The 25,846-nt window shown below is 41.5% G+C and overlaps 1 protein-coding gene across 2 annotated transcripts in view; it reads left to right on the top strand.

Moving 5' to 3' along the window:
- The window catches only part of GLIS3 (GLIS family zinc finger 3), a 469,129-nt gene that overhangs the window by 378,913 nt on the left and 64,370 nt on the right, over nucleotides 1-25,846 (top strand). For both annotated transcript variants that reach the window (XM_036261134.1, XM_036261133.1), the window contains one exon: nucleotides 13,006-13,150. In XM_036261134.1, the coding sequence (XP_036117027.1) occupies nucleotides 13,006-13,150 (145 nt within the window). The remainder of the gene's footprint in view (nucleotides 1-13,005; nucleotides 13,151-25,846) is intronic.

Here is a 25,846-nt window from a genome sequence, read left to right as displayed (position 1 = left end):
GAAAATTGGATTTATTCCCAGCCCTTCCAGATGAATGAGAGATATGAAGTATAAATGTAATGAATTAGCATTTCCTATTGGAAGGATTGCTCATTTGCACATTTCAAGAAGCAATATATAAACGTGAATAGTATTATCTAGTAAAAAAATTGGCATCAACGGGGACTGAGTATTATAAGGAAATAAACTTCCCAAATGTCTTCTTTTTTTAAAACTTCTGTTAAGGTTTCACTTGGCTAATTCCATTTTATTCTTAGTTGATAATTTTGGCATGCTTAAACTACCTCACTCTTTTTCCCCCATCATACTGCATGAAGACATGGTTTTATCTGCGTGTCGGGGCTACCCTAGAGAATAAGCATGGACTAATGAATTCCTAGCAGTTATTGAGTCATTTGTTATTCATTCATTTATTTGTTCACACATTTCCCTGAACATTTATAGGGTACCTTTGGTGGGAAAAGAAGTGCTGTTTTAGTTTGCATGATCAAGCAGACATGGTTTCTATTTATAAGGAGCTTTTTTTGTCTCCTGTGACACACGCACACATACTCATACATAATTTATAAATAAGTATTATACAATGTAGAAAACCACAAGTAGCATCAGAGTGATACAAAGAAGTTGCTGTTGGAATGTTTAAAAAGCAAGAAGTAGCTTTGGAATGGGAAGACCTGAGAAAACTTCAGTAAAGAGGTGACACTGAATTGGACCCTGGAGCAGGTACAGAATGTGTCGTAGATATGCAGAGTCTGGAGAAAGTGTGTTGCAGACATGCAGAGATGAGGGAGACTTGTGGCCAGAAGCACGGCATGAGATGAATGAGGGCAAACAAGGATTAGAGGGAGAGCGTCTTGCCTCTGTGTGACATGGAGACATGGGACATGAAGGCACACAGCTGGGTGAGAGCCAACCTGGTGAAGCCCACAAGTTTGGGCTGCAGGTAATGCTTGGTGGAGAGTCACTAAAGGGCTCTGAATGGGGGGGAGCGACATCGTCAGCAATGTACTTGGGGAAAATTAAACTGACTGTTGAGTATAGGATGGATGGGAGAGCAGAAAGGAAGTGTTCTTCGTTGAGATGACAACCTTCAACTTTTAGAAGTAGGCATTTAAAAAATTGTCCAAACACTCATGCACACTAAAATCTGTCTTCAATCTTTTTCAGACAGTTCATTTTAATTAAATGAAAGGCAGAAAAAAATGACTTCTGCCATTGGTCTCTCCCGACACTTCCTAAACTATAGCATAGGCAGGGACTGTAGTCAGAAATCAATTCAAAGGCAGACAATAAGGAGCTGGAGGGGGAAGTAATTACTAGAGAGCTGGCTGCTTTAATTAAAACTGGAGAATACTTGAATAGAAAGAAAAATGCTGCACTGGACTGGATGCGATGGAATAAATGTGTGTGGTCACATTAGTGCAGTGAGCTGGTGTCAGGAGGGATTTATGAAGTTGTGATAGAGGTAACCCTCTCTTCTTGCTTTGAGAACTTACAACCCCATCACTAGGCCCCAAAGCACAAAGGAGGATGTTTCTCATGGCCATGAGAAATTCCATGTTAATAGTTATCTACTTGCCTAAAAAAAAATATCATTCTTTAATTTAATATTCTGCTTTTGAGACGCTCCTCCAGATGAAGTTTGAATCTACCTCTGACTATGTCCATTTATGTATTACTTTCTAGTCAGACAAAAAAAAGAGTAAGATTTGTAGTGTTAGTTTTAGAGTAATATTGACTCAGGAGGAGAATGTCTCTAATTTCAACATCCTTTTGAATCTCAGCTCCCCAACTCTGTCTAGGATAGCTAGATAGTGGTACAGATTTTGGTAAGTAGGACGGTCAAGATGAAGTATTAACATCCCCAAAGTGTTCTGAAAATGTTTTCTTGTTGGTTTTGATTTCTAATATATTTTGGGCTTTTCCAAAAGTCCGAAGCTAGTTACATTCTTCTGAGATAGAACAATTTTAAGGTAATATTTATATTCCAAAACTCGGCAAATATCTTGATTAGGACATTATTTGCCCCCAGACTCTGTTTATGAGGCTAAGCAAGAACCCAAAGTGTTCTAACTTTTCCTTAGGTTACTTCATGTGATCCTGTAATAACGCCAGTGTTGATGTTATCACCCCCAATCTACAAAGGATGACACTAAAGCCTTTTGAGGGTAAATACCTTCCACATTCCACATATTAGTATGTGGCAGAGCTAAAATCTGAACTTGAATCTACTTGACCCCAAAGTCCCTATTCTTTTTTCCTTTATCACATTGCTACATTGTGACTTCTAAAGGGAAGAAGTTGATAAACAGAGAGAAAAACACCCAAAAATTGGATAGGAGAAAGAAAGAAAATAAAAGTACATGTTAGTGTCATAATGCTTCCATACTGGATATTAATGGAAAAAAACAAAACAAAAAACAAACAAAAAAATCTAGTAATAGAAAATAGTTTACATGTATTGAATATTGACATATCATATATTGGTGAAATACTTTATTATCATGTTATCTCTAACAACTGTCTTATAAATTAGGTGCCACTGTCCTCTTTGTACAGAGAAAATGAAGCTAAAGAGATGCTAAATAATTGCCCAACATTTCACAAGTAAGGACATGAAAGCTCCAAGTCAGGTATTTTGGGTCCAGGGCCCACATTCTTATCTTTCACAATCCATATTGTGGATAAGCTATTTTTTAAGTGGCTGTTAATGCCTTAATGTCATTAGGGCATGGACTATTTTAGAGATACAGTAACTCGCACTTGGGCAGAGATTTAACATCATCTTTGGTGCCAGGGAATATTTTTACTAAGTTTTCAAGTGGCACCAAAGCGGGGAGTGGGGTGGCCATCTGAGTGAGTGCGTCAAGTGAAACACAGCCAGGAGATTCCGTACCACCAAATGGCAACGGAGCTTTAAAAAGTTATCATCCAGATATAAAGAACCATCAAAAGTAAAGAGCATCACATATGAAAACATATCTAGGGATTTTACTTAATGGCAAGTTTTACTTGAGCCACACTGTAAACCTCATGAGGAGGGGCTCAGCTATCATGTGTACCACTTTATCTCCGAGGCCTAGCATAGGGTCGAGTGCATGGTAAGAGCTCAGTGAATGTGTATTGAATGAATGAATGAATGAATGAATGAATGCATAATGAATGGATACAGTGCATTTGAAAAAGCTATTGACTATTAGGCTGCATCCATAGAGGTAGAAAGTCTAGAACAAGAGATGTGTTTGTCCTATTATACTCTGTCCTGGTCAGACAGCTGGTTCACTGTATTAAGATTGAGATATCATTTGCATACTGACCATTGAGGTCCAGTGTTAAGAGTAATTGAGGTGGTGAATGGAGTAACATACTACATGGGAGAGAAGGGGCTGACACTTGAGTGACTTTTGTGTGCCAACTGCTTTGTGAATCCTATTTCATTTGGTTCTCAAAGTGACCAAGATATCACAGAGGCGTTATTCTCATTTTACAGAAGGGAAACTAGATTCAAGCAGGTGACTATACCTCCCAAGATCACACAGTAGTTGAACCACAGTTTGTCAAATTAAAAGGCCCAAGCTCCTTCTACTTAAGTGTCCTCTTCAATATAAAAAACTCAAGATGTTCAACTTGTAGAGAGAAAACTACTAAGGGAGGGCTGACAAAGAAGCTAAACCATGGCCCTTTCAGGGTTGAAATTCTATCATAATACTAAGCTTCTCACATAATAAATGAGCTATAAAGTATAGTGTGAGCAAGGTTATTCTGTGTAGTCTGGGAGAAGAGGAGAGGAATAAATCCCAGTGGGTAGAAATTATGGGGCAACTTGAAGCAAACTGTCTAATGATGAGACAGTATTTAGCAGTAGAGGGGACTGAGTTGTAAGGGAGTGAGCTCCCTGTTATCAAAGGGATTAGACAAAGGCTGAGCTGCCAGCAAGTTATGTGGTGATGTTGAGCAGTTCAGTACCATACAATTAAATTTAAATTAATTGAAATTAGATAAAATAAAATCCGGTTCCTCAGTTGCACTACCCACATTTCAAGTGCTCATTAATCACTGCGACTAGTGGCTACCAATTAGCACAGCGCAGCACTTCTCCGTCGTTGAAGAACATTCTGTTGCCCAGCTCTGCTGCAGAGTTGGCACATAGGATTATTGGACTCTAGTTCCTTTTTATTTTGAAGTTGTTTCTATGAACATTTCCCATCAATCATCTTTTTTGACCAAATCAGCACTACTTTTTTAGTATCTATACTAGCACTGATTTTTCATGTCTCTTACTGAGAGATACCCCAGCATATGTACCAATTCCATTATTTTGGTAGGTTCATTCATCAGCTATGGATAAAAATTTTGGCCTATGGAGTTCCTGCTGACCAAATAGGTATTTCCGATATAGAAGTTCAAGGTGCCTGATCGGGCAGTAAGTACCTCATATTCCCAAAGAGGGTTCTTCTGGTGCTGTTTTTCACTCTCACATCTTTTCCTCTTTGCAAATTGGTCATTCACAAAGGAAATGAATCTGATAGCAGATTGTTGGAGATTAATTACCTATGCTATGCCAACGCCACTCCATAAATGTCAGTGCTAAAGAATCTCCTACAGGGAGAATTTTTAGATTCAACTGGAAATTAATTGTAATTAATATAATAGGTTAATTCATTGTAATTATTTTTAAGCCTTTTGGCAATGAGTTAATTCCCTGAGAATCACATTGCTCTGAGTGTCATAGGGAATGCTTAATGAGAACGTTCTGGTCCCAAATCTTACCCCTCTGGGAGAAAGCTTACTTGTCTCTCCTCTGGCTGAGTTTCTCCTGGAGTATATTTTGGTGGCATTTGAGTTCTGGAGAACAAAGGAATCCCTACAAGGTGATGCATAAACGTACCGTCAGATAGACTATGCTCATTGGAGAAGGGGAAAACAAAAGGCCTTTGATTGTGCCCCGTTTTCTTTGGAAGCATGTCTCATTTCAGACTAACAGAGTGCCTTTGCTCTTGGAATAAAATGTAATAGGACTGAACATTGAAGAATCTGGGCCTTTTTCCCTTTCCTAATTATTTCCACTTGACTCACTTAATCTTGGATGATTATTCAGTCATATCTGAAATGAGAAAATGATGGGAGTAGAATTTCCGTCTCTTGTTTCAAGAGCTTATAAACATTAACAGAATAGTCTTGAACCAAAAACAAATAAAAAATCATAATCGGCGATGCCGTGTTTTTATATATTAGGAAAAATCTCTGCATTGTTAGGGAAGCAGCTCAAATTTCCAAATGGAGGAACCTTGTCAAGCCTTGACGGGTGATTTCATTATCAGCGTTGAAAAACTATCATTTGGAACAAATATTTCATAACGGGAGATTGTACAGAAGCTAAGGAGCCAATTTGTTTACTTGCACCTGGATAGAAATTAAGCCCTAAAATGGGTCATTGAAGATCAGGATCATTAACACTCAAAGACTCACAGGTTGGTTTCGGAGACCCAGAGCTGTCCCGGTTCTTCCCCCCGTCCATGAGCCTTACTGCAGGTCTGTGAACAGACAGATGCATGCAGTCTGCCAGTGGCGGAGAGCTAGGTCAGGACTCAGTATGCGAAGAAGCTTCCCGACAGCTGGAACTGAATAAAATTGAAGCTAACTGCCAAGATGAAGAAGTCACCCGTTACTATTAGGAATCAGGCAGAGTCTGAGATCCCCTTCCCGGGGTTGCTTTGGAAACGAGTGCGTAAGTCAAAGGCCTGGCCCCAGTGATATCTGAAGCCCCTCTGAATGCTGATGATGATTCTTGTAAATTATGGTTCTGTGTTTAATGTAGCCTCCACAATGATGCTTTTAGTATTATCCGAAATATCTCAGGACACCCCGCTTTCATTAAACATCAAGCTACTGTACCCCTCACATGTGGGCACAGCAGGTACTGACGAGGAAGGAGGAGGGCGCGTCCGAGCATCCTGGGAGTGCTGCTGATGGGCGCTCTGCATTACTGAGCCGAATCAGACAAATATGGGGAGATGTCTGCTGTGTTGGGTACTCCTGGAGCGGTCGGTGATCCAAAGATTCAGGTGTGTGTGAGTTATTAAAGAAATGCTCCCAGGAGAATCCAGGAATGAGGGAGGGGAAGTAGTTGGGCAGGGGTGGTCCCACCAGGAGTGCTGGAGCGAGACTTAAAGCTTCCAGTGTGTTGCACTCCAAGGCAAAGGAGCACCGGTTAGTCACTCGTGTGTGTGTGGGGGGGGCATGCCAGCTGTTGGCTGTAAGGCACACAGGGCTGGCGGACAGGAACACCAGAGCTGGGGAGGGGGCGGCACAGAGCTAGTCAAAGTGACAGGAGGGAATCGGGGTAGAGCATCCTCAGCCTCTCTGCTATAGTTACCGTTATCTGTAGCTTTAAAAATTCTCCCTCCGGAGGCTAATTCAGACATGACCTCATTGTATTGTTTAGACACCTCCACGCACCACTAACGATTGTAACCTCTGTCAGATAAAGAACTGTGTCTCATTCTTACAAATCCAGTTGGCACTGAACGGTTACCCGGATGCTGGTTCCACCCTGCCAGGTGCTTCGGGGTTTTAAAACGTTAAAAGGCAGTCAGTCATCCAGGTCCTTGTGGACTTTACAACACAGTTGTGCAGACGAAAGTCCTAACAGGAAATAAAACCCAATACACATGTCCAGTTGTAGGCTTGTTGAAAACAGACTCTGCAGCTCTCCCTGTGCCCAGTCAGAAGGGGCTTTATTCAGGAGGTGCGCAGTAAACTGGATCTTGCAGGAATCACATGGGAGGAGGGAAGCCGTCCCAGGCAGGAGGGGTGAACAAGATAATAAAGGCAAGGTTTGCAAACAGCGAGACACTGCTCAGGAAGGGAGCAGGGGCGTTTGTGGAGGCCTGGAGGAAATGTCTGTCCACGGTGTGTCGTGGAATCCCATCACGGAGGCTTTTCTTGTCTTAGTCTTTTGGGACTGGTGTGCCAAACAAAAGAAGATATTTGTTCCTTGCATATTGCATAGCAAACTCTACTTTAGGAGAGTCCTTCTAAAATCCCAGGGAGCACTGGGGAGCGGTACCGTGGTCAGGGATGCCCTGGGTCAGGATCTTCTCATGTCAGGTGTCCTGGGGTCACTCTGCATTATGTGATTGTAAATTACGGTTCTGTTTTGAATGTAGCCTCCACAATTATGCTTTTGGTATTATCCATAATAACGCAGGGTGTAGCTTTGGAGGTAACTGTTAATGTGGAGCAACACATGTCATCCTTCATTTTTCTCAACTGCAGGTATTTGTATTATTGGCCCAGGGCCAAACCAGCTGACAGAGATCTCAAAGAGAGGACGGTGACAACCAAACAGCAGTAGTCCATTCTGTTTCTCCATCTCTACTCCACCAGAGACCCCTATCCCAAAGGGCGTGGTGTCAGGGTCTACACGGTGGTGATGAGATGTACCGGGAACTTTTCCAAAGAACCTGGGGTCCCCTTACTCTTTTTCCAGCTAGACCAAGATCAAGTAATAGGCTTATAGCTAAAATACAAAAATGTCCTAAGAGGAAAGGGGAAGTGTGTGTGTGTGTGTGTGCGTGTGTGTGTGGTGGGAGAAGGGAGAATATTGGGATGGGTTATTTCTTGAGCCAGTGTAATACAATTTCAAGGAGCCTGACTTTGGATTCGGACACACCCAAATCCACGCCTGACCTTCACTAGCTGCATCATTCTAGCCTTTTCATCTCTGAAATGGAAGTCACAGCAGTATGCACCTCCTGGGGTTGCTGGGAGACACACAGAATTGAGCACACTGTGGGGATTTCGTGTATATTTATTGAACTGAAATGCAGTCTTTAAAGGCATGTCACAGTGACTGTGCCCATGCAGCCCCTTGCTGCGGGATTCGTGTGCACGATGCTCTTATCTTCCTGACCTGAAATACTCATCATGTTCATGGCTTTCAGAGTGCACCCTGTACCAGTCACTTTTCCGGAGAACCAGTTGGGGATAAATTAATGGATTTCCAGAAAAGACATTGGCTTATGTGATTGTGGGGGTCAGCAAGTCAGAAATCTATAAGGCAGGGAGCTTTGGCAGGAGCTGATGCTGCAGCCCTGAGGAAGAATTTTTTTCTTTTCCAAGGAAACTGGAGGTTTTGGGGCTCTTGAGACCTTTCACTGATTGGCTGAGACCCTCCCAGATTATAGAAGATAATCTCCTTTACTTAAAGTCAACTGACCATTGATGTTAGTCCCATCTGTAGAATCCCTTTACAGCAACACCTACTGTTTGATTAAATGGTTGGGTATTGTACCCCAGCCGAGTTGACACAGGATTGACCTTCAGTGTGTCCATACCTCATAGCTCATGGGAGCTCTCACAGAACAGGAGGCGAAGTGTCTGCATGGCCGGGGACCATAGTAGGGGATGAGATGAATCTCCCAGGTCACAAATGGTGGAAACCTTACAAGGGTTCTCGCTGCACTAAGGCTAGAGACAAAGTGCTAATTGAAGGCTGCGGGGTCCTGCATGATCCCGCACCCCGCCTTTCAGACCTCACTCCCTATGTCTCTCTGTCCAGATCACACCCCACTTCAGCCACACTGGCCTCCTCGAAGTTCCCACCTGAATGCTTGTCCCCTTGACATGCACTTGGCTAATTTCCTCCACTCCTTCGAGTCTTTGCTGGAATATATTTTCTCCACAAGGCCTCAGTTCTCTCCAGCAGTCCCAACCCCACCTCTCTTCTCTTCTTTCTTTTTCTTTCATTTCCATAGCACTTACCAGCTTCTATATACTTTACGTATGTAGTGAATTTGTTACTGTTTACTCCCTCCTCCAGAAAATAAACTCAGTGAGTATCTTTGTTTTAATTGCTGATATATGTGAAGGCCCCAGAACAGTGCCAGGAATATGCCAGGCATATGGTTGAGGCCCAGGAAAGATTTGTTCAATGAATGAATGAGAAGGATAAGGAAGGGGCAGTGCTACTCTGGAACTAAAGGGGTATGGTTAGGGCAGCTGAGTTGAACAACTCCAGGGGCGCCATTCACATATATTACAATGCGGATAAAGGTCCCTGGTGGTGTCCAACAAGCAGCCCTTTAAACCAGATAATCGGTGGGTTCAAATTTTACTTCTTTCCATAAAGAAAAGTAAAGGTTTCATAAAAAGCAAGTCTCTCTCCTAAGAGCAGGTATTAAACTGGATTGAAATTTATTAACCTGTTTTATCCCTGTGAAAGAAAATATCCAAATTGATTTTAAGACGTGAATCTCATATAACCATTTACTATTATTAGTCTGAAGAGAGACATAATAAGAAACAGTTACTTGAGGTTCATGTGTTAAAGACAATTTGGTTTTTATAATTTCCTATTTTCATAATTTGTTTTCTCTTTTCATAACCAAAAAAAATCTAGCTCTCCTCATCAGTATTCTTAGTGCCTCTGAAAGTGTGGTCCCCAGACAGACAGCATCCTTGTGACCTGGGAACTTGTTAGATGTGCACCCCAGACCCACTCAGCCCGTGGCTCTGGCGGGGCTGCAAGTGCATGCCCAGGTTTGAGAACCACAATTAGAGACCACCCCCCATTGAAAATTTTTCATCTTTTTTATATTTGTAGCAGCTAAGAAGATGTTTGAAATACACATAATATAATTTGTTTCATATAAATAGTTGAGTTTCTTACTCCAAAGATGAAGCCATATTTTATTGGAAGGCATCCTTCCCAGAAGATTCTGTTGTGTGCCTCCTGCCTCACCAGTTAGATAATCCCTGGAATGTTTAAGAGCCTAAAATGGTCTGGAAGGCCCTTTCCTGGTCCTCTAATCTGGGAGGGAGGGAGGAAGGGACAGTAAATTTACATATCATTACTGCATTTCTATGCATATGGCCCTCCTTTGGCAATTTTGCATAAAGTCCTAAAGGCTTGTTCAATTTAAGGAGCAGTTTCTAGAGCCATGCCTAATCCCAGAGAAAACTGAATTAACTCTCACCACAAAGTCGCATAGAATCACACTCTTGGAAAACATGAATACTTGTTGAAGCTAAGGAAGAATTGCCTGCCTTTGACTCCAGGAGTAACCATGGCCATGAAATTCCTTGGAAAGACCTCATCGGTACTGATAACTGTAAAACCCTAGAGTAGCTGGTAATAGAAAGCAGAGAGACATTCATGTCTATGCTTAGTAGAACATGTGGGTCCCAGATCACATTTTAACAAAGGAAGATAAATTAAAAGTGATCACCAGAACTCACTCTTAGCCTTGATTTTTTTCCAGTTTTTCTTACATGGCATGTGTTAGGTTAGTACCCAAATAACAAACATACTTTCCAAAGGCCCTTAGAGGGTTAGGCATTAACTCAGACAGTCTTGGTTGAGATTCCAGTGTGGCAAAGCTGAGGAAACTATAATATAATTATGTCTCATTCACTCCATGTGTTAAATGCTCCTATACTTAGGGTCACTGTGTCATTTTCATATTCTTGGACTAAGACCTGGACATATGTTTGTCTCTTTATGAAGCTTTTAGAGATTCAAGAAATACTGTTCTCTAAATAGTAATTCCTGATGTTGTGTGTGTGAGTGTTTCTTTGTGAGCAGAGTGTGGATCAGTCATTGTTGATGGTGTGCTGGTAGTGTTTAACAACTAGTTCTCCATATGCAAAAGCCCCAGTTTGTAGCATTTGCCAGTTTCCATGGTGTGTATTGTCTTACCATGATCAATTTCAAGCTATCAATCTGACATCATTGCATGGAAAGTTTGAAAAAGAAACACACGATTGATGTTCTTGGACGGGTGCAAACCAGTTCCAACAAGTCATTGGAATACAGAAAATTTGGAAAGCAGAGGAAAGGACTTTTTAAAAACTATAGAGGAAATAAACTCATGATATTGTTGCTAGGGCCCTGGCTGGTTTGCCTCAGCAGTTGGAGCGTCAGCCTACGGACCAGAGAGTCCTGGGTTCGGTTCCCGTTAGGGGCACGTACCAAACAAACAAAAAAAGAGAGATGTTGTTACTAGGAACAAAAATTAGTTTTAATATTGGATTGCATTTTCTTACAGTATTTTGTTTATGTGTTTTGTTTGTTATTTTGTATATATAGTTTTGTGTTTTGCTTTTATCTTCATGAGCACTATTTTAGTGGTTGTGTAATATCCCATCAAATGGATATAAGATCACTATTAGCCCTAATTGTGGTTGTTCAAGGAACATCTCCTAATTTTTGGTGGTGGTGTTTTAAATAATGCTATAAAGCATTGGAACATTTGGGTAAAAATCTTCCTTCAACTTTCTAATGGCTATTTCCATAAAACAAATTTTATGATCACTGGTTTAAATTATGGGTTTTGAAAAACTATTACCAGATATCATATAGAAAGTTTGTACCAATGTACACTTCTACCAACAGTGTTTAAGAATGCCTCTCTCGCTGTACCTTAGCTACCACTACTTTTTTAGAGGATTTAATAATTTGGTAAGTTAAAAAAAAAAAAAACTTTAGCATTGCATTTCTTTGTAAGTGTACTGAATATTCTTATATGTATTGTCATTCTGTGTCGCCTTTTTAAAGGCCGGTGTTCATGCTAAGGGCTGCGTGGCGAGGCAGCCCCCACCCAGGGATTCTGCTGGGTGCCTCCACCTCCACCACTGGAGAGTTCCCGGGCCAGGGAGTATTTAAGAGCTTTAAATGATCCGGAAGCCTCCTTCCGGGTTGTCTTTTCTGGGAAGGAGAGAGAGAAGGACACTAAACTTGTTCCCTCTCCCCAGGTACATCTCTGGTTTCATCTTCTATTTCTCTTCACCAGGCCCAGGTTCACACCCCTGCAGCCTTACTCTTGCTCGTTACTCCAAGCGCAACACAGGAGGTCAGGTTCTTCCCCTGCGTTATCTGTAGAGCTCACTCCCTTCCTTCTTTCAAAGCTTTTTGCAAGTGCCACGTCCAAGAGGTTTTCCCTAATCCTCTCTCTAAAACTGCATCCCTCATCCCTCTTCACTGTCTTCCTTCTCTGCACCACTATTCCACTCTAAGTGTAAGCTCCCTGAGACAGTATTCCTCTAGTCTGGAGGAGTGTCTCACAATAAATATTTATTGGATGAATAAGTATACTCCAGCCCTATATCTAAAGGTTTAGTTTTGTCTTGATAAAGACAGTATCAATTTAGGTACTTCCTGTAAACACTGGAGACAGTAACTATTTGCAATATTGGTACCAAATATATTGCTAGATTTTTAAGGTACTGCATTTTTACATAAGCAGAAAATAAATATTTTTTATGTCATTAATCTTGCATTGTGATTTTTTTCTATTCAGTTACACTTACAAAATTCTTTTTCATGAAAAGATCAGATAACTTTTCTCACATTTTATTCTCACATTTTTATGACTTGATTGTTTTGTAATGCTTTAATAAATAAAAAATTAATTTTGTTATTGTGATAAAATGATTATCTAAATTGTTTTTGTCATGTAACTTACTGTTGGGGTTCTGTTTCTGTTAATGACATTGTTTTCTTCTTTTAATTATGCTCCATAATATTTTAAAATCTAACTTATGTATTTTCCTGTAATATAAAATTTATGGGCACCAAATCTCAATGGACATTTTTTAATTATCTCCAAGATATTTTCATAGTAGTATCTATGTATTTTAAAAGCACTTTCCAATCTGGACTAAATATACTTGAGTTTGTTTTGTTATCACTACAAGTTCTGATAAGATACAGAGCAAATAAAAGGAAATATAATAGGGCAGTTGGGTTCTCAGAAGTCAAAATATCAGGACTAAAGTCAAATCCGCCTCTGTCCACATTTTTTCCTGAAGCACCTGCCAGGTGTTACTAGGATTGGAAAACTGACCCTTTTATTGACCCTCTTAAGCCCAGTTCTTAACCCGTGGTTGTTGCTTGATAAATATTGAATTGCATTGCACCTCAGGGCATGATGCCATTTCAGGAAGGTATTCTAAGAAACAGCTTTCCTTTTCCACCTGTCTTCTGTTTTCTCCTTCTCTTAGTTGCGGTCCAGTGCAGAGCTACATCCTGACCTGCTCACGGATTGCCTAACCGTGCAACCCCTGCAGCCGGCCACCTCCCCACGCGATGCTGCCGCCGATGGGGCAGTGGGATGCTCCCCGGGGCCTGGGCCTGACCTCTATCCAGGTAATGACAGCAAAGGCAGACCCAACCACATCAACTGATTTTCTCTCAGCCCTTCACTCTGGTTAAAGGGAATGCTCACATGAGAAAAATTCTTCTAAAATCATCTGTATTTTGCTTTATCAATGGACTGGAAAATATCCCCCTCCCCACTTTCCCATCTGAATTCTGAGTTGGGTTTGGCAGCAGACTATTTTTTCTCATTAAGAAACAAAGTAAAGTAATGCATTAGCTCTTTTTGTCCTGGACATCTGCCAAAAGTTCAGTGCACCCAACCTCCCCAAGTATCTTAAATTTATTAACTGATAGAGACTCAAAGGAATGCTTCCCCCTTAAGCAGGTAACAGGCTCCATGTGGATTTCTTAATGGAACAGTCATTGTCTTCTTTGCATTTTAAAAGAAAGCCCCAGGTTCCTAAGAAAAATATCACACCAGTAAACCAACTTTTGTAAGAATGTGCATTATTGTTTGTTAACCATTTGGGTGGGGGCGGGGTGGGGTTGGCACTCCCAGACCAGCTTCTTTCCACCTGGGTTTGAATAATAGATGACTCTGTATTTGAAAAAATTCATGTGTGTAGTGAAAAATAAGAAAGGATTAATATGCAATAAGGAGGTTTTTTTTTTTCATTTGCTTTCTTCGCGTGGATTTTTGTGCATTTTTCCACTGTCATAATGGTGATGCCCTACTGCAAACAGAATTGGTTAGCACCCTCAGGTGTGGAAGGCTCCTACTCTCGTGCCATGACTATGAAGCCACAAGCCCCACCAGCCCCACATTTCAGATAACGAGAATGTCTGTGGATTGCAAATCCCACTCCTACCCCCATCTGATTCCAGGGCTAGGCTTTGGCAGCAGACTGGATTTGTTTGTTTGTTTGTTTGTTTGTTTGTTTTTACTGTACTAATAAGCCATGAAGAATTAAGAATTCACTGATGCATAACAGTGGAATAGGAGAAAGACATGCTTGTATAGCTTACTAAACTCAATAGTTATCAGTTGATCCAAAGGTAGGGAAAGGGCATTAAGCAAATATAATATTTCAAGAAGCTCAGTCATCAAGACATCCTTCATGTTGTCCCAGGGTTGGTGGCCGTTGGTCAGTTACTTCGGCTACTTACCGTTGGAGACAACACAGCCTCTGCTCTTTGAGATCTTGGGACATGACATTAAAACTTATCTGAAGGGATGACCAAGTCTTACAGGGGTTTTGGGTACAGGTGCATATATACACATGAAATATGGCAATGTACAATGTTTTCAGCACACATAAATATTTTCTATTAGATGTATACGTGGAAAAGCGTGACTAGCTTTTGTTTGTACATATGTCTGTTTGATTTGCCAAATATTTGATATATGAACATTTATTTTAGCACATTAACTTTAACAATCAGTTTAAAACAGCCAATATAGCAACTCTACTTTTTTTTTAATCCTCACCCAACGATATATTTTCATTGATTTTGGTTTTTTTAGAGGGAGAGAGAAACATTGAGGTGAGAGAGAAACATCAATTGGTTGCCTCCTGTACACACTCTGACCAGGAATCAAACCTGCAACCTAGGTATGTGCCCTGACTGGGAATTGAACCCACAACCTTTTGGTATATGGGATGATGCTCCAACCAACTGGCCAGGGCTCTCTACTTTTTCAGTCTATAAATCCATAGTTTTACTAAAAACCTGGAACACAGCAGTTAAGAGTCACATATAACCAGAATCAATTGCAAGTTGGCCCAGCATATAATGTATTTTCTGGCAATGGGCTAGTCTTGTTCATTTAAATCTCTTGGGAATGGATTTGGGAAGTGATGACATCTCTACCTATCAAAACGTTAATACCTTTGCAGTGTGTAGCATACATCTGTATGGCTCATTTCCAAAACTTAGGAATCGCATTTGTCTTGGTGTGTACTTTTGTATTTGTGGTAGTATTTTTAAAGTTTTTAAGAGCTTTAGTTTGAAATGGCTTTATCATTCCAAATAATTCCTCTTTTTGTTCATGATCCTTTTTTTTTAAATTGCTTATTTATTTTACAATTACAGTTTATTTTCAGTATTATTTTGTATTGGTTTCGGGTGTACAGCATAGTGATTAGACAATCATGTACTTTACAAAAGGTTCCCCTAACATTTCCAGCACCCAACTCGCACCGTCCATAGTTATCGCAATGTTATTGCCTATGTTCCCTGTGCTGTACCCTATGACTATTTTGTAACCACCAATCTGTGCTTCTTAATCCCTTCAATGCTTTCCCCCACCCTCCCTCTTACCCACCTCCCCAGCAACCACCAGTCTGCTCCTGCCCATGAGTCTTCTACATTGGGCCTTCGAAAAGAGTTTGAGCTCTTAGCTTCGAGCCTCCAGCTAGTGCAGGCAAGCTGTCACAGTGGGCAAGGAGCCTAAGTTGCCACAGTGTCAACAGAGCTTCTTCAGATTGGTTTGAATTTTCTGTGACTACGGGGATGTTTGAAACTGGCAGGTGGCCATCTTGCTTGATTCCTGGCATTTTACTTCTCGACTTAGCTGCTAACTATGAACGTTTATCTTCCCCACGTCTTTATTCCTGCTTCCCTCGGGTACTATTTTACTTTCTTTGTTCTTGCCTTTATTAAAAAATTTTTTTTTTATTTTTTATTACACCCTCTGTTTTTCTGAGTAGGCAGCAAACAGAACAGAACAAGACAGGAATGGAAAATGAGAAAACAAACATTTTAATCCTTTCTTCTTTCTTTTCAAGTTCTAAAAACCCACTTGCCAGGAGCGCATGCTCACACCAGTTTCAAACCTGTGCTAAAAATCTGTGGAAAGAAGCCAAACAGTGAAAAGTGCCAAAGGAAAAGGAAACTGTTTATCAATTAGTTAAATGTAAAATCTGTAGTGTGAGGGCAATTTGACAAAGATTAAGACTTGGCTAAGTGGCAAAAGTACTTGGAGTCATTCCCTTTACATTCTGTTATACAAAATTGAGAAAATATTTGTTTAATGATTGTCAAGCACTTAGACTTTTAAGTGCTAGCAAATTGATTTATAATAAAAATATTTTGATGGAGACCTGTTCAGTACATATGGGCATAGGATCAGAAGTAGTTTAGCAAGGAGCTCCACGATTTTTCAGAAACTGCGAATGAGGACTCGTGTTTTGAAGAAGTCATGGTTTTGAAATGGAAATTTTTAATGGGTAGCAGACAATGATTTCTTTGTTAGAGTCCAGGAGAGGGATAGTCTGCAGAGCATTGGGATGAACAGGAAAGATGGCGGTTCTGACACACACAACTTTTGCAAGTCTCCTAACATGCTGACTTTTCTTATTGAAACAAACTTTTCAGCTGCTAAGACAGAATTGGATTGGAAAGGATTGCCTGAAGAGACTTTTGTTTCCGTGGAAGAAAATAGTGCCCCAGGTTAAAGCAGCCAGATGTCACTTGAGGCCCTTCTGAAGAGGATTTTAAAAGCGAGATGTTTACTCATCTTTTCGGAGATCCCAGGGCTCCCTGGGCCTGCTCCTCAGCTAACCTGAGAGCAGTTTTGTGACATAACAACAAGGCTGGACAGTGATAGGCAGTTCTCAGTGACAGCTCACTTATATTTTCTGCCCTTTTGTTCAAAAGTTCTGTGCCCCAGATGGAGACTGCCGTGGCCAGCTTGTAAATTCGGGGGATTTTTCTGATCATCTGAGGGAGAAGTCTTTCATAGCCAGTAGATCGAGGTGTGAATGCCCCTTTTAAAGCTGAATGCCTATGTAGACCTTCCTGTCAGCTCCCTGGGTGAACGAATGAAGCAGGTAAGCCAGTTGCTAGAGAGTCTGCAGCATCACGGACAGCCTGGGCCTGCCTGGGCCTGGCAGAGTCCATTCACTAACAGGGAATGCTCTTTGGAAGGAGATCTGTCCCCTGAGTGATCACAAAAATGATGCCTCCCTCCAAATCGAAACTACTGCAGATTCAGTCAAGCATGACCTTTGCAGATGCTCTTCGCCACGAAGAACTTGTAGAGGCCATTGTGGTTGAGGTGTTTGCGTCTCATAGAAACCACCCACCAGGTGAGGAGCTAGTGCAGCTGGAACAAGGAAATCTGCAAGAACGAGGGAAGTTTATTGGTACAACTTCTATTGTGTTATCAAGTAATTACCGTGTTTTAGAGTTGTTGGATCACCCCAGTTTTTAATATAACCTTAGATCGTTCGGGGGGAAAAAATAAGTGTTATATTCAGATATTACAGGGAATTGTAGAAGGATATTTTTTAGAGCAGGGATTTTTGAAGTCCTACATTGTCGTTCCTGTTCCCTCCTGCTCATTGCTGGGAAATGAAGGCTTCTCTCTTACAATAGCATCACTTTTGGTAATAAATAGCACCATATTAAATTTATGCAGGATTTAACATTCTTTGTGAAATAGTTAATGCTTCATTTTAATGTAATTTTACAGTATATGTTTTAATACATTTTCTACATTCCTAAGTTAAGTATATTTGCTATCTTGGGACAATTTGCAGAGTTGTAGGGGTTAGAAATAATTTTATATAAAAGTGCCTCATATAATTTACTCTCAAAAAGTGGTTGTTAATTTAAGGACTTTATTAGAATGTTCTAAAATGGCACCAAAATTTCCCAATAGGTTAAACTTTATAGGAGAATTGTTGAAGATCAAATAACATAATCCAAATAAATGTCCTTAAAAGGTCATAGAGCATTATACAAAAAATGCAGTAGTTATTACCTGCATTGCCTTCAAAATCTCTGCTTTGCTAGGAATTTCCCAGAGGTGAAAAGGGACAGAACAACTTGAAAGTGGTGATGGACAGAAGGAGGTAGAGATGGGGGCACAGAAGCTATTTAAAAGGAGATATTTGGCAACATCTTTGTCATCCACCTTCTGATGTTGCCTTGACCTACTGCTAGAATCCTGTACTATTCATGGAACATCCCTTGCATCTCTGGTTTACCCACCTGGTTGGATTGCAGAATCAATGAGAGTAGAAGCAAGCTTCATTTTTTTCTTTTGGAGAAACTGATAGTTTAACCTATAGATTTAGCCCTCCCTGACCTGAGCCAATCCTTTAATGTGCATTAACTCACCTGGAAAACCTGTGGAAATACAGATTGCTGTTCCTCACCCACGGAATTTCTGATTCAGTAGGTCTGAGTGAGTCCCACGAATTTGAATTTCTGCCAGGTGTTTCTAGCAAGTTCTCAGATGTCACTGGGTGCTGCTGATCAAGAGACCATACTTTGAAAACCATTGCTCTGGATCATAAAATGTGGGAAATGTGACTTCTAGCAAAACATGATCTGAATTTTGACTGGTAGGAGTTACAATAAGAATTGCCCCTAATTAACCAGATTTGGGGCAGGGGGAATCCTTTCACAATGGATATGTATGTCAAATCACCACAATGTATACCTTTTTTGTTGTTGTTGTTAATCCTCACCTGAGGATATTTTTCCATTGATTTCTTTTTTTCTTTTTAGATAGAGTGGAAGGGAGGGAGAGAGAGGAAAAAAAAACTTCAATGTGAGAGAGACACATTGATGGATTTTCTCCCCCATGTCCCCAACCGGGGCCGGGGACTGAACCTATAACCCAGGTACATGCCCTTGACTGGGAATCGAATCCCCAACCCTTCAGTCTGCTGGCTGATGCTCTAATCACTAAGCCAAATCCTCCAGGGCCACTATGTATACTTTAAATGTCTTAAAATTTTATACATCTATTATACTTCAATAAAATTAAAATTTTAAAAAAGCATTAAAAAATTGGAACAAAATTTTTATCTGAAACCAGTAGGATGGAAATCTGTCCACAAGACAATTTAATGATGAGGTTGATATGCTATATATATTACAATGATGAATAATAACACTCTGGTACTTATAATTAAACAATTACAAAGATAATAAAACTAAATCAAATAAGGAAGAAGAAAAAAAGAGTTTCCCTGTAGTATAGATTTCTGTTTCTCACTACAGAAAACCTGCAGGTGAATTTAAGCTTGTCTTCCCACCGGGGATAGAAGGGTATTGCACATACTTTGATTAAGAGTGAGATCCTGTAACCGCCCGACTGGAGAAAATGAGAATTCCTGTTCCTGGCCAGCAAGGGCACATTTGTGCGTGTGCTGCTCGTGATGATGACGTTTGATGTTTGCACGCTGCTCGATTTGGTGGTTCGGTTTCCCACAGATTCCTTTGTATTCGTGTTAGTTTTCACGCAAGATTAAGCCGAGTTATTCAGTTTTACAACATGTACAAGCTTTTGCTGTAGAAATATTTTTGTGCGTGAGTACAAACTCTTCCACAACTTCTGAGGAGAGGAACGTAGTGAAGCTGTGCAGTTGCAGCTTTATTACCATTGGGCAAAGTCACGGTTGTCTTTATGCTATTATTTCTCCTTGCCCTCATTTCTTGTTATTTTGCTAGCAGCAAAATGGGGTGTGAAAAGGACAGGTTGCATCTACCCTGACGTGTACCCCAAGCAGGTCTTAGGAAACAGATGGGTGGCAAGACAGAGAATTCGGGATAGACTTTCTCAAACGAGGAGCTAAACCCTTTTGTGATTAGGAAGTTTTGGGCCAAATTTCTGGGCCCAGAGTTCTGACTTTCTGCTTCAACTGAATTACCTTCCACGGAAAGAGAAAAATTAGTATTTACGTCTCTTTCATGTGAAGAGTAAAGAAAAAAGAAAGTGGGCATTTTCAGGGTGTTTGCAGTCACAGTGAATATTTATTCTTTTTATACTTGTATGAGCACTGAAAATAAATGTTAAAAATAGTATAAAATGCTAAAGTGAAGGACATTACTGAATTAGCTTGGATATTACTTTTTATGTTTTACTGTTAATGGGAATCAGAGAGCACGTTGCAGGCACTGAATAAAGAGGGTATTGTGGATGCTGGCTTTATAGAGTCTTCCTCATGTTGCCAAAGGGTGACCGTCCCCGGTCAGGTGCCCTGGCCATGACTGGAACCATTAATGCGGCTTTGACAGCAGGTGCTGATTCATCAGCAGTTACAGCTGCCTCCTTGGTGTCTTAACCCAGTTTTCCTCCCTAAGTTTCAAGGCTGCTGTAGCATCACTTTCATGGCAGCATTTCTAGTGGCTCCCTGGGCTTTGCTTCTGGACTCCAGTCCTGTTCTCTCAGTGAACATAGCTGCTCAAGTCTGGCTTCTGTTCCAACTCCCCAGGAGCTCTGATTTCAGGGCTGTCTCACCCTAGAGGTCTGCTGACACCTAGCTGTGCCCTAAGAAGTCAGGGATTTATACTCTTCTTTGGAACCTTTCCCTGGAGATTTAGTAAAGGTCCTATTTCTACCTTCTGGGAGAGGTGGGGGAAAGGGAACTACTCACTACTGTATTGAAAAGAAAAGGAGATACATTGTTTTCAGCATGAATAGGGAAATGCACAGGATACTTACCAAGTTCTCTGAGAAGTAGACGGGCTTCATGAAAATGCAGGGTAGCAACTACCCTGAAGATTCTGGGACTGGTAAAGGAATGATCCAGTGTCCATAGTTCTGAAATGTACTAAGGTATTATATAAAAAAATAAGGGTGGGCCCTGGCCAGTGTGGCTTAGTTGGTTGGGCATCGTCCTGTGCACCAAGAGACCATCAGCTCGATTCCTGGTCAGGGCACATGCCTGGGGTGCAGGCTCCATCCCCAGTAGGGGGTGTGCAGGAGGCAGTTGATCGATGGTTCTCTCTCATCGATGTTTCTCTCTGTTCTTCTCCGTCTCTAAAATCAATTTTTAAAAAAGATATTAAAAAAAAAAGTAAGGATGGGCAGTATTTAGTGTCTCTTTCCTTAAGTCATATTATTGGCCATGTTTTATACAATCCCTCTGACTATCCACATAGCCAACCTGTATTTAAATGGAACATTTAGAAGTGGAAATATTACTCCTTCCTTGAAGTCAAATGTATTTTCCTTTCACTAAGCTCTGTTGCCGTATTAAATGACACGCAGAGTGCTTAGAACAGTGCTTAGCACATAGTAAGTGTTCAGTATCTAGTAGCTATTATTGTTGCTGCTTTTATTCAGACACTAGAAAAATATGTATTATAGTTCTGTAAAGTGGATAGGGAACAGGTGCCACAAACCACAGTGGTCCCCCCTCATCTGCAGGTTTGCTTTCTGCCATTTCAGTTACCTGTGCTCAGTGGCGGTCTGAAAGATTAAATGAAAATTTTAGAAACAAGCAATTCATACATTTTAAATTGTGCTCCGTTCTACATAGTGTGATGAAATCTCACACCACCCTGCTGCATCCCACCCCGGATGTGCATCATCTCTTCTTTCAGGGTATCCACACCGTAGACACTTCCTAGTCATTTGTGTAGGTTATGAGACCTACTCTCACAGTATCACAGTGCTTGTGTTCAAGTAACCCTTTTTTCATTTTTAATCCTCACCTGAGGATATTTTTACATTTATTTTCAGACAGAGTGTGAGGGGGAGAGAGAGAGAGAGAGAAACATCCATGTGAGAGAGTCAAGTAACCTTTATTTTACACAATAATGGCCCCCAAGCCAAGAGTGTGTTGCCGGCAATTCAGATATGCCAAAGAGAAGCTGCAAGTGCTTCCTTTATGTGAAAGGGCGAGAACCGAACAATACGATATTTTGAGAGAAGGAGAGAGAGAGAGAGAGAGAGAGAGCACAGTTCCATAACTTTTATTACAGTATATTGTTACTGTTGTTCTATTTTATTATCATTTTGTTAGTCTCTTACTGTGTGTATTTTATAGATTAACCTTTCCCATAGGTATGTACGCACAGGATAAAGCATAGTATACGTGGGGTTCAGCACTGTCCTCCGTTTCAGGCATCCACCGGGGCCTTGGAGCTTACCACCCACAGACCAGGGGGCGGCTGCTGTACCATCCCACTACTCCCAGTTTTTTTTTTTAATTGGGAGGAGGTGGAAGCATGAAGAAATTGGGAATTTAATCAGCATCATTTAGTGAATAAAATAAAACTCAAACAGAGTTCTTCACATTTTATATTTCAGTGATTTAATACCTAGTGGTTCATATAGCATTTTTAAAATTAAAGAAATACACTGTAGGTCTCTAAAGAAAAACAAATTGGAATAGAAAACTCCATCACTTGGGTGGCAATGCCTCCAAATCACAAAGCATATGTTAGCTTTTGATAGGATTTAGGGTTTCCATATTTTAAAACGGTGTGGCTTCGCCCAGCCTGTGTGGCTTCATGGTTGAGCGTCGACCCATGCACCAAGTGGTCGCCGGTTCGATTCCTGGTCAGGGCACATGCCCAGGTTGTGGGCCAAATCCCCAGTGCGGGGCATGCAGGAGGCAGCCAGTCGATGTTCTCTCTCATTGATGTTTTTCTCTCTCCCTCTCACATCCTCTCTCTCTAAAATCAATAAAGAAAAAAAAAGATTTTTTAAAAATAAATAAATAAAGTGGTATGGTTTCTTTGGTTTTGTGTTCCAGAGACAGCACACAGTCATTAGCTCCAAGCCTGGCTCTTCACTCAATAGATGTTTGGTTTGGGGAGGTTACTTCTCCTCTGTAAAATGGTGGTAAGGATATTGATCCCCTAGGACTGTTGTAAGGGTTAAGCAACATCACGTACAAGAAGTCATACACCTGCTGCCTCTGGGAGATGCCCAGTCAGTGCTCTTTTCTTTTTCCTTCCTCTCTGCCTAAAAGCCTAGAGAACCACTCGTGAGCAGAGCCGATGCCTGTGACAGGGACTAAGACCCCTTCTCTCCATTCCTGTTAGTACTGGGGGCTGGTACTTGGAGTTCAGAGGTAGCTGTCCTGAGATACAAGTGTTCCTTTCGAGAGGAATTCAAGTCATTATGAGGACTCAGAACTCCCATATTCAAGACCTGTTTTCAGATCTGTAAATTAGACAGTTCTTTCTGTCGCCATGAAGAGTTGACGTATGCTTAGGCTGGTCATACAGAGTACCTGTGTGCCAGGATGAAAAAGGAACTTAGTCAGTGATGACTCTTGGAGGACGAAGTAGAGGGAGGAGAGAAGAATAGGGTGAACGGCCTTGAGCAATACACTTAGTGGTACAGTCATTGTCTTGGCCTTGCTAAGGCCTTAGTGTCCCTCCTGATGTCATGAGATAGATTCTTTTTTTTTTTTTTATCCTCATCTGAGGACATTTTTCCATTTTCTACTCAGATAGAGCGGGAAGGAGAGAGAGGAAGAGAGAGAAACATCGATGTGAAAGGGACACATCAAGTGGCCGCCACCCATACGACCCAACCAGGGCCGGGGACAAACTGCAGCCAAGGTACATGCCCTTAGTGGGAACCGAACCCGGGTCTCTATGGACCGCAGGCTGACGCTCTAACCGCTGAGCCAAACCGGCCAGGGCATAAGATAGATTCTTACAGGTCATGTCATTTATCTCCAAATATACCCTAAGGTATCAAGAAAACTATTCTTGACTGTTTGCTTACCTCAAATTTAGTTGCCAAATGTTAGAAACAGTCCCCTAGTCTTTTCATGATGGTTCTTAATAGTTAATACACAGCGGACAATTTATTACCCCTCGAGCCAAATCTGGCCTGCCTGCCTCCTGGTTTTGCATGGCCTGAGAGGATGGTTCTTAAGATTTAAGGTTTAAAATGTGAAAAAGGGCTGTTAGCCCTTAGATGAGAACAGTTGGTCAAAAAATGGAGGACACTGCCTCTTGCCTGCAAAGCCTGAAATGTTTATTGCCTGGCCTGTACAGGAAAGGTTTCCTGACCACTGTTCTATACTGACATCGTGGCCGTTCACCAGTAACTGCATGAAACCAGGGAAGCTTATGGCTTCCATGTGCTTGATCAACTGTTGTTTTAAAAGCCTGTCAATATTTAGAGGTTTTGTGTATCTTCTTAATATTTTAGATTTAGCAAATACTTTAGTGGTCTTCTATCCCATGGGTTTTTAGAGATTTTCATATAAGGCCCAATGTTTAAAACAGGTCAAGTTGAAAGGATCCAGACCACTCCCTGGCTCTCCTGTTCCTCCCTGGGGCTTTCTGTGGGACCCCAAAGGTAGTGGCTCTGTAATGGAATGGTTGTGGGTAAAACGGTCACATTGCAGCGGACATCTGCAAAAGCAGCCTGGGCCACGGTGGGAAGTGTGGTTCACCCGTAGGAAGAAGCTGTCTGAAGACCGACTTGCCCCAGTCAGTTGTGGTTCTGGTGAAGCCAGGGCTGGCAGAGATATCAGAGGGAGTAGGCCTTGTTTTATTCCAACCAGGTCTATTTTTCCTAAAAAGAGAAACATCTTAAACCCTCGAATAGTAATGATTATGTTTTCTAAAATCCAGACCTCTTGTTGACATACTAAGTCATGCCCGGGAGGAAAGCAAAAAGTTGAACTATCAAACTTTAGGGACCCTTCTGGGTTCCAACAGGGAAAATGTCACTTCCTCAAAATGCACTTTTTGCCAGGAACAAGAATGCCTGGAGCTGATGTAACTGAAGACTGGCCCTCCGTCCAAGGTGGAGAAAGTCTTCAAATAAAAATTCCTTGAGAAACGTTAGGTAGGGGCAGGAATTCATGATAACATGTGAATGACTTCGAGTTTCTCTCGAGAGTAAACCAGGAGGTAAACTGAGCATCTAGAGGCACAATGGAGAGAGCATCCACTTTGTGGGCAAAGTGCAGAAAAAGAGCAAAGGGGGTTGTCTGGAGTCACAACAAAACAGCTTCATCACCGCTCCAATTTCGCCCAGGGCTCGTGGTAACTGCAGACTTTGGTTCCCTGTTAGAGCCGAGCCCCCAGAGGGCTGTTGCTACACTGTTGTACAGAGCTAGGAAAGGGAGAGGTTTCCCGAGCAGAGTTCGGTATTGGTGTATCAGTCCTTGAGTTGGTGAGAAGACTGTTGCTTTGAAAATTGGATTGGCTGTCTGTGCTAAAAATCTGTTTCAAGAAGTTTTCGCTGTGAAGTGCTTTCTGAAGTCACGTGGAAGTGGAGTGGGTGGGGTTAACTCCATCCCACCGGAAAGGGAGCAAACATTTTTTCCAGTCCACACAGGACGGGGGAGACAGCCAAGGGGTGAATAATGGGGAGTCAGAGAACCGAATGCGTTCTACTAAAACTTTCGTTTTTGTTACCAAGTTGGACTTGGTTTCTGAAGAAGGAGATGAGGAGCGTTGCTCTAACAGCTCAGGAGTTGCTGGCCCTGCCTGCTGCGTCTGCCTCATGCTCTCCACTCTGCCCCAGTGGAAGACAGCGTCACAGAGGCCAAACTGAATCGCTCACTGCGTTGTTTGCCTGTGCAGTTACCTTACTGACTTTCTGGGTTACTAAGTCTCTGTGAGTCAATAAGTGCGTAGGTTAGGGAGCAAGGGAAGAAAGCTAGGGTGTGAGGTTTGCGCTTCGATTGGCACACGTTACCTGGAAAAAGACCCGCGAGGGCTGCGTGAAATGTTGGTCCCAGAGAAGTCGAGAGAGCTGCCAGTCGAAGCCATTCAACGTGTAACAAAATGTCTTTGTTCTGAAATGCAGATGTTTCAGGAGCTTTTTCTAACATGAAGTTAATTATACCTGGTATTTCAGAATGTTTGATGGTAACCTTTGGCATTTCCGTGGATAGCATCAGCCATAATCTTCTAGTTGTATGACAGTGTATTCCAGAAAGGCATGTAGGCATGTATCCCCTTTCAACCACTAAATAACTTCTTCCCTGGCTATAAATCCAGGTGCGTGATGGGGAA

Source organism: Molossus molossus, unplaced genomic scaffold (genome assembly GCF_014108415.1).
Source record: "Molossus molossus isolate mMolMol1 unplaced genomic scaffold, mMolMol1.p scaffold_m16_p_14, whole genome shotgun sequence".
Classification (NCBI taxonomy): domain Eukaryota; kingdom Metazoa; phylum Chordata; class Mammalia; order Chiroptera; family Molossidae; genus Molossus; species Molossus molossus.
The sequence above is the reverse complement of the archived record's forward strand: the minus strand, read 5'-3'. Positions and strand labels throughout refer to the sequence as shown.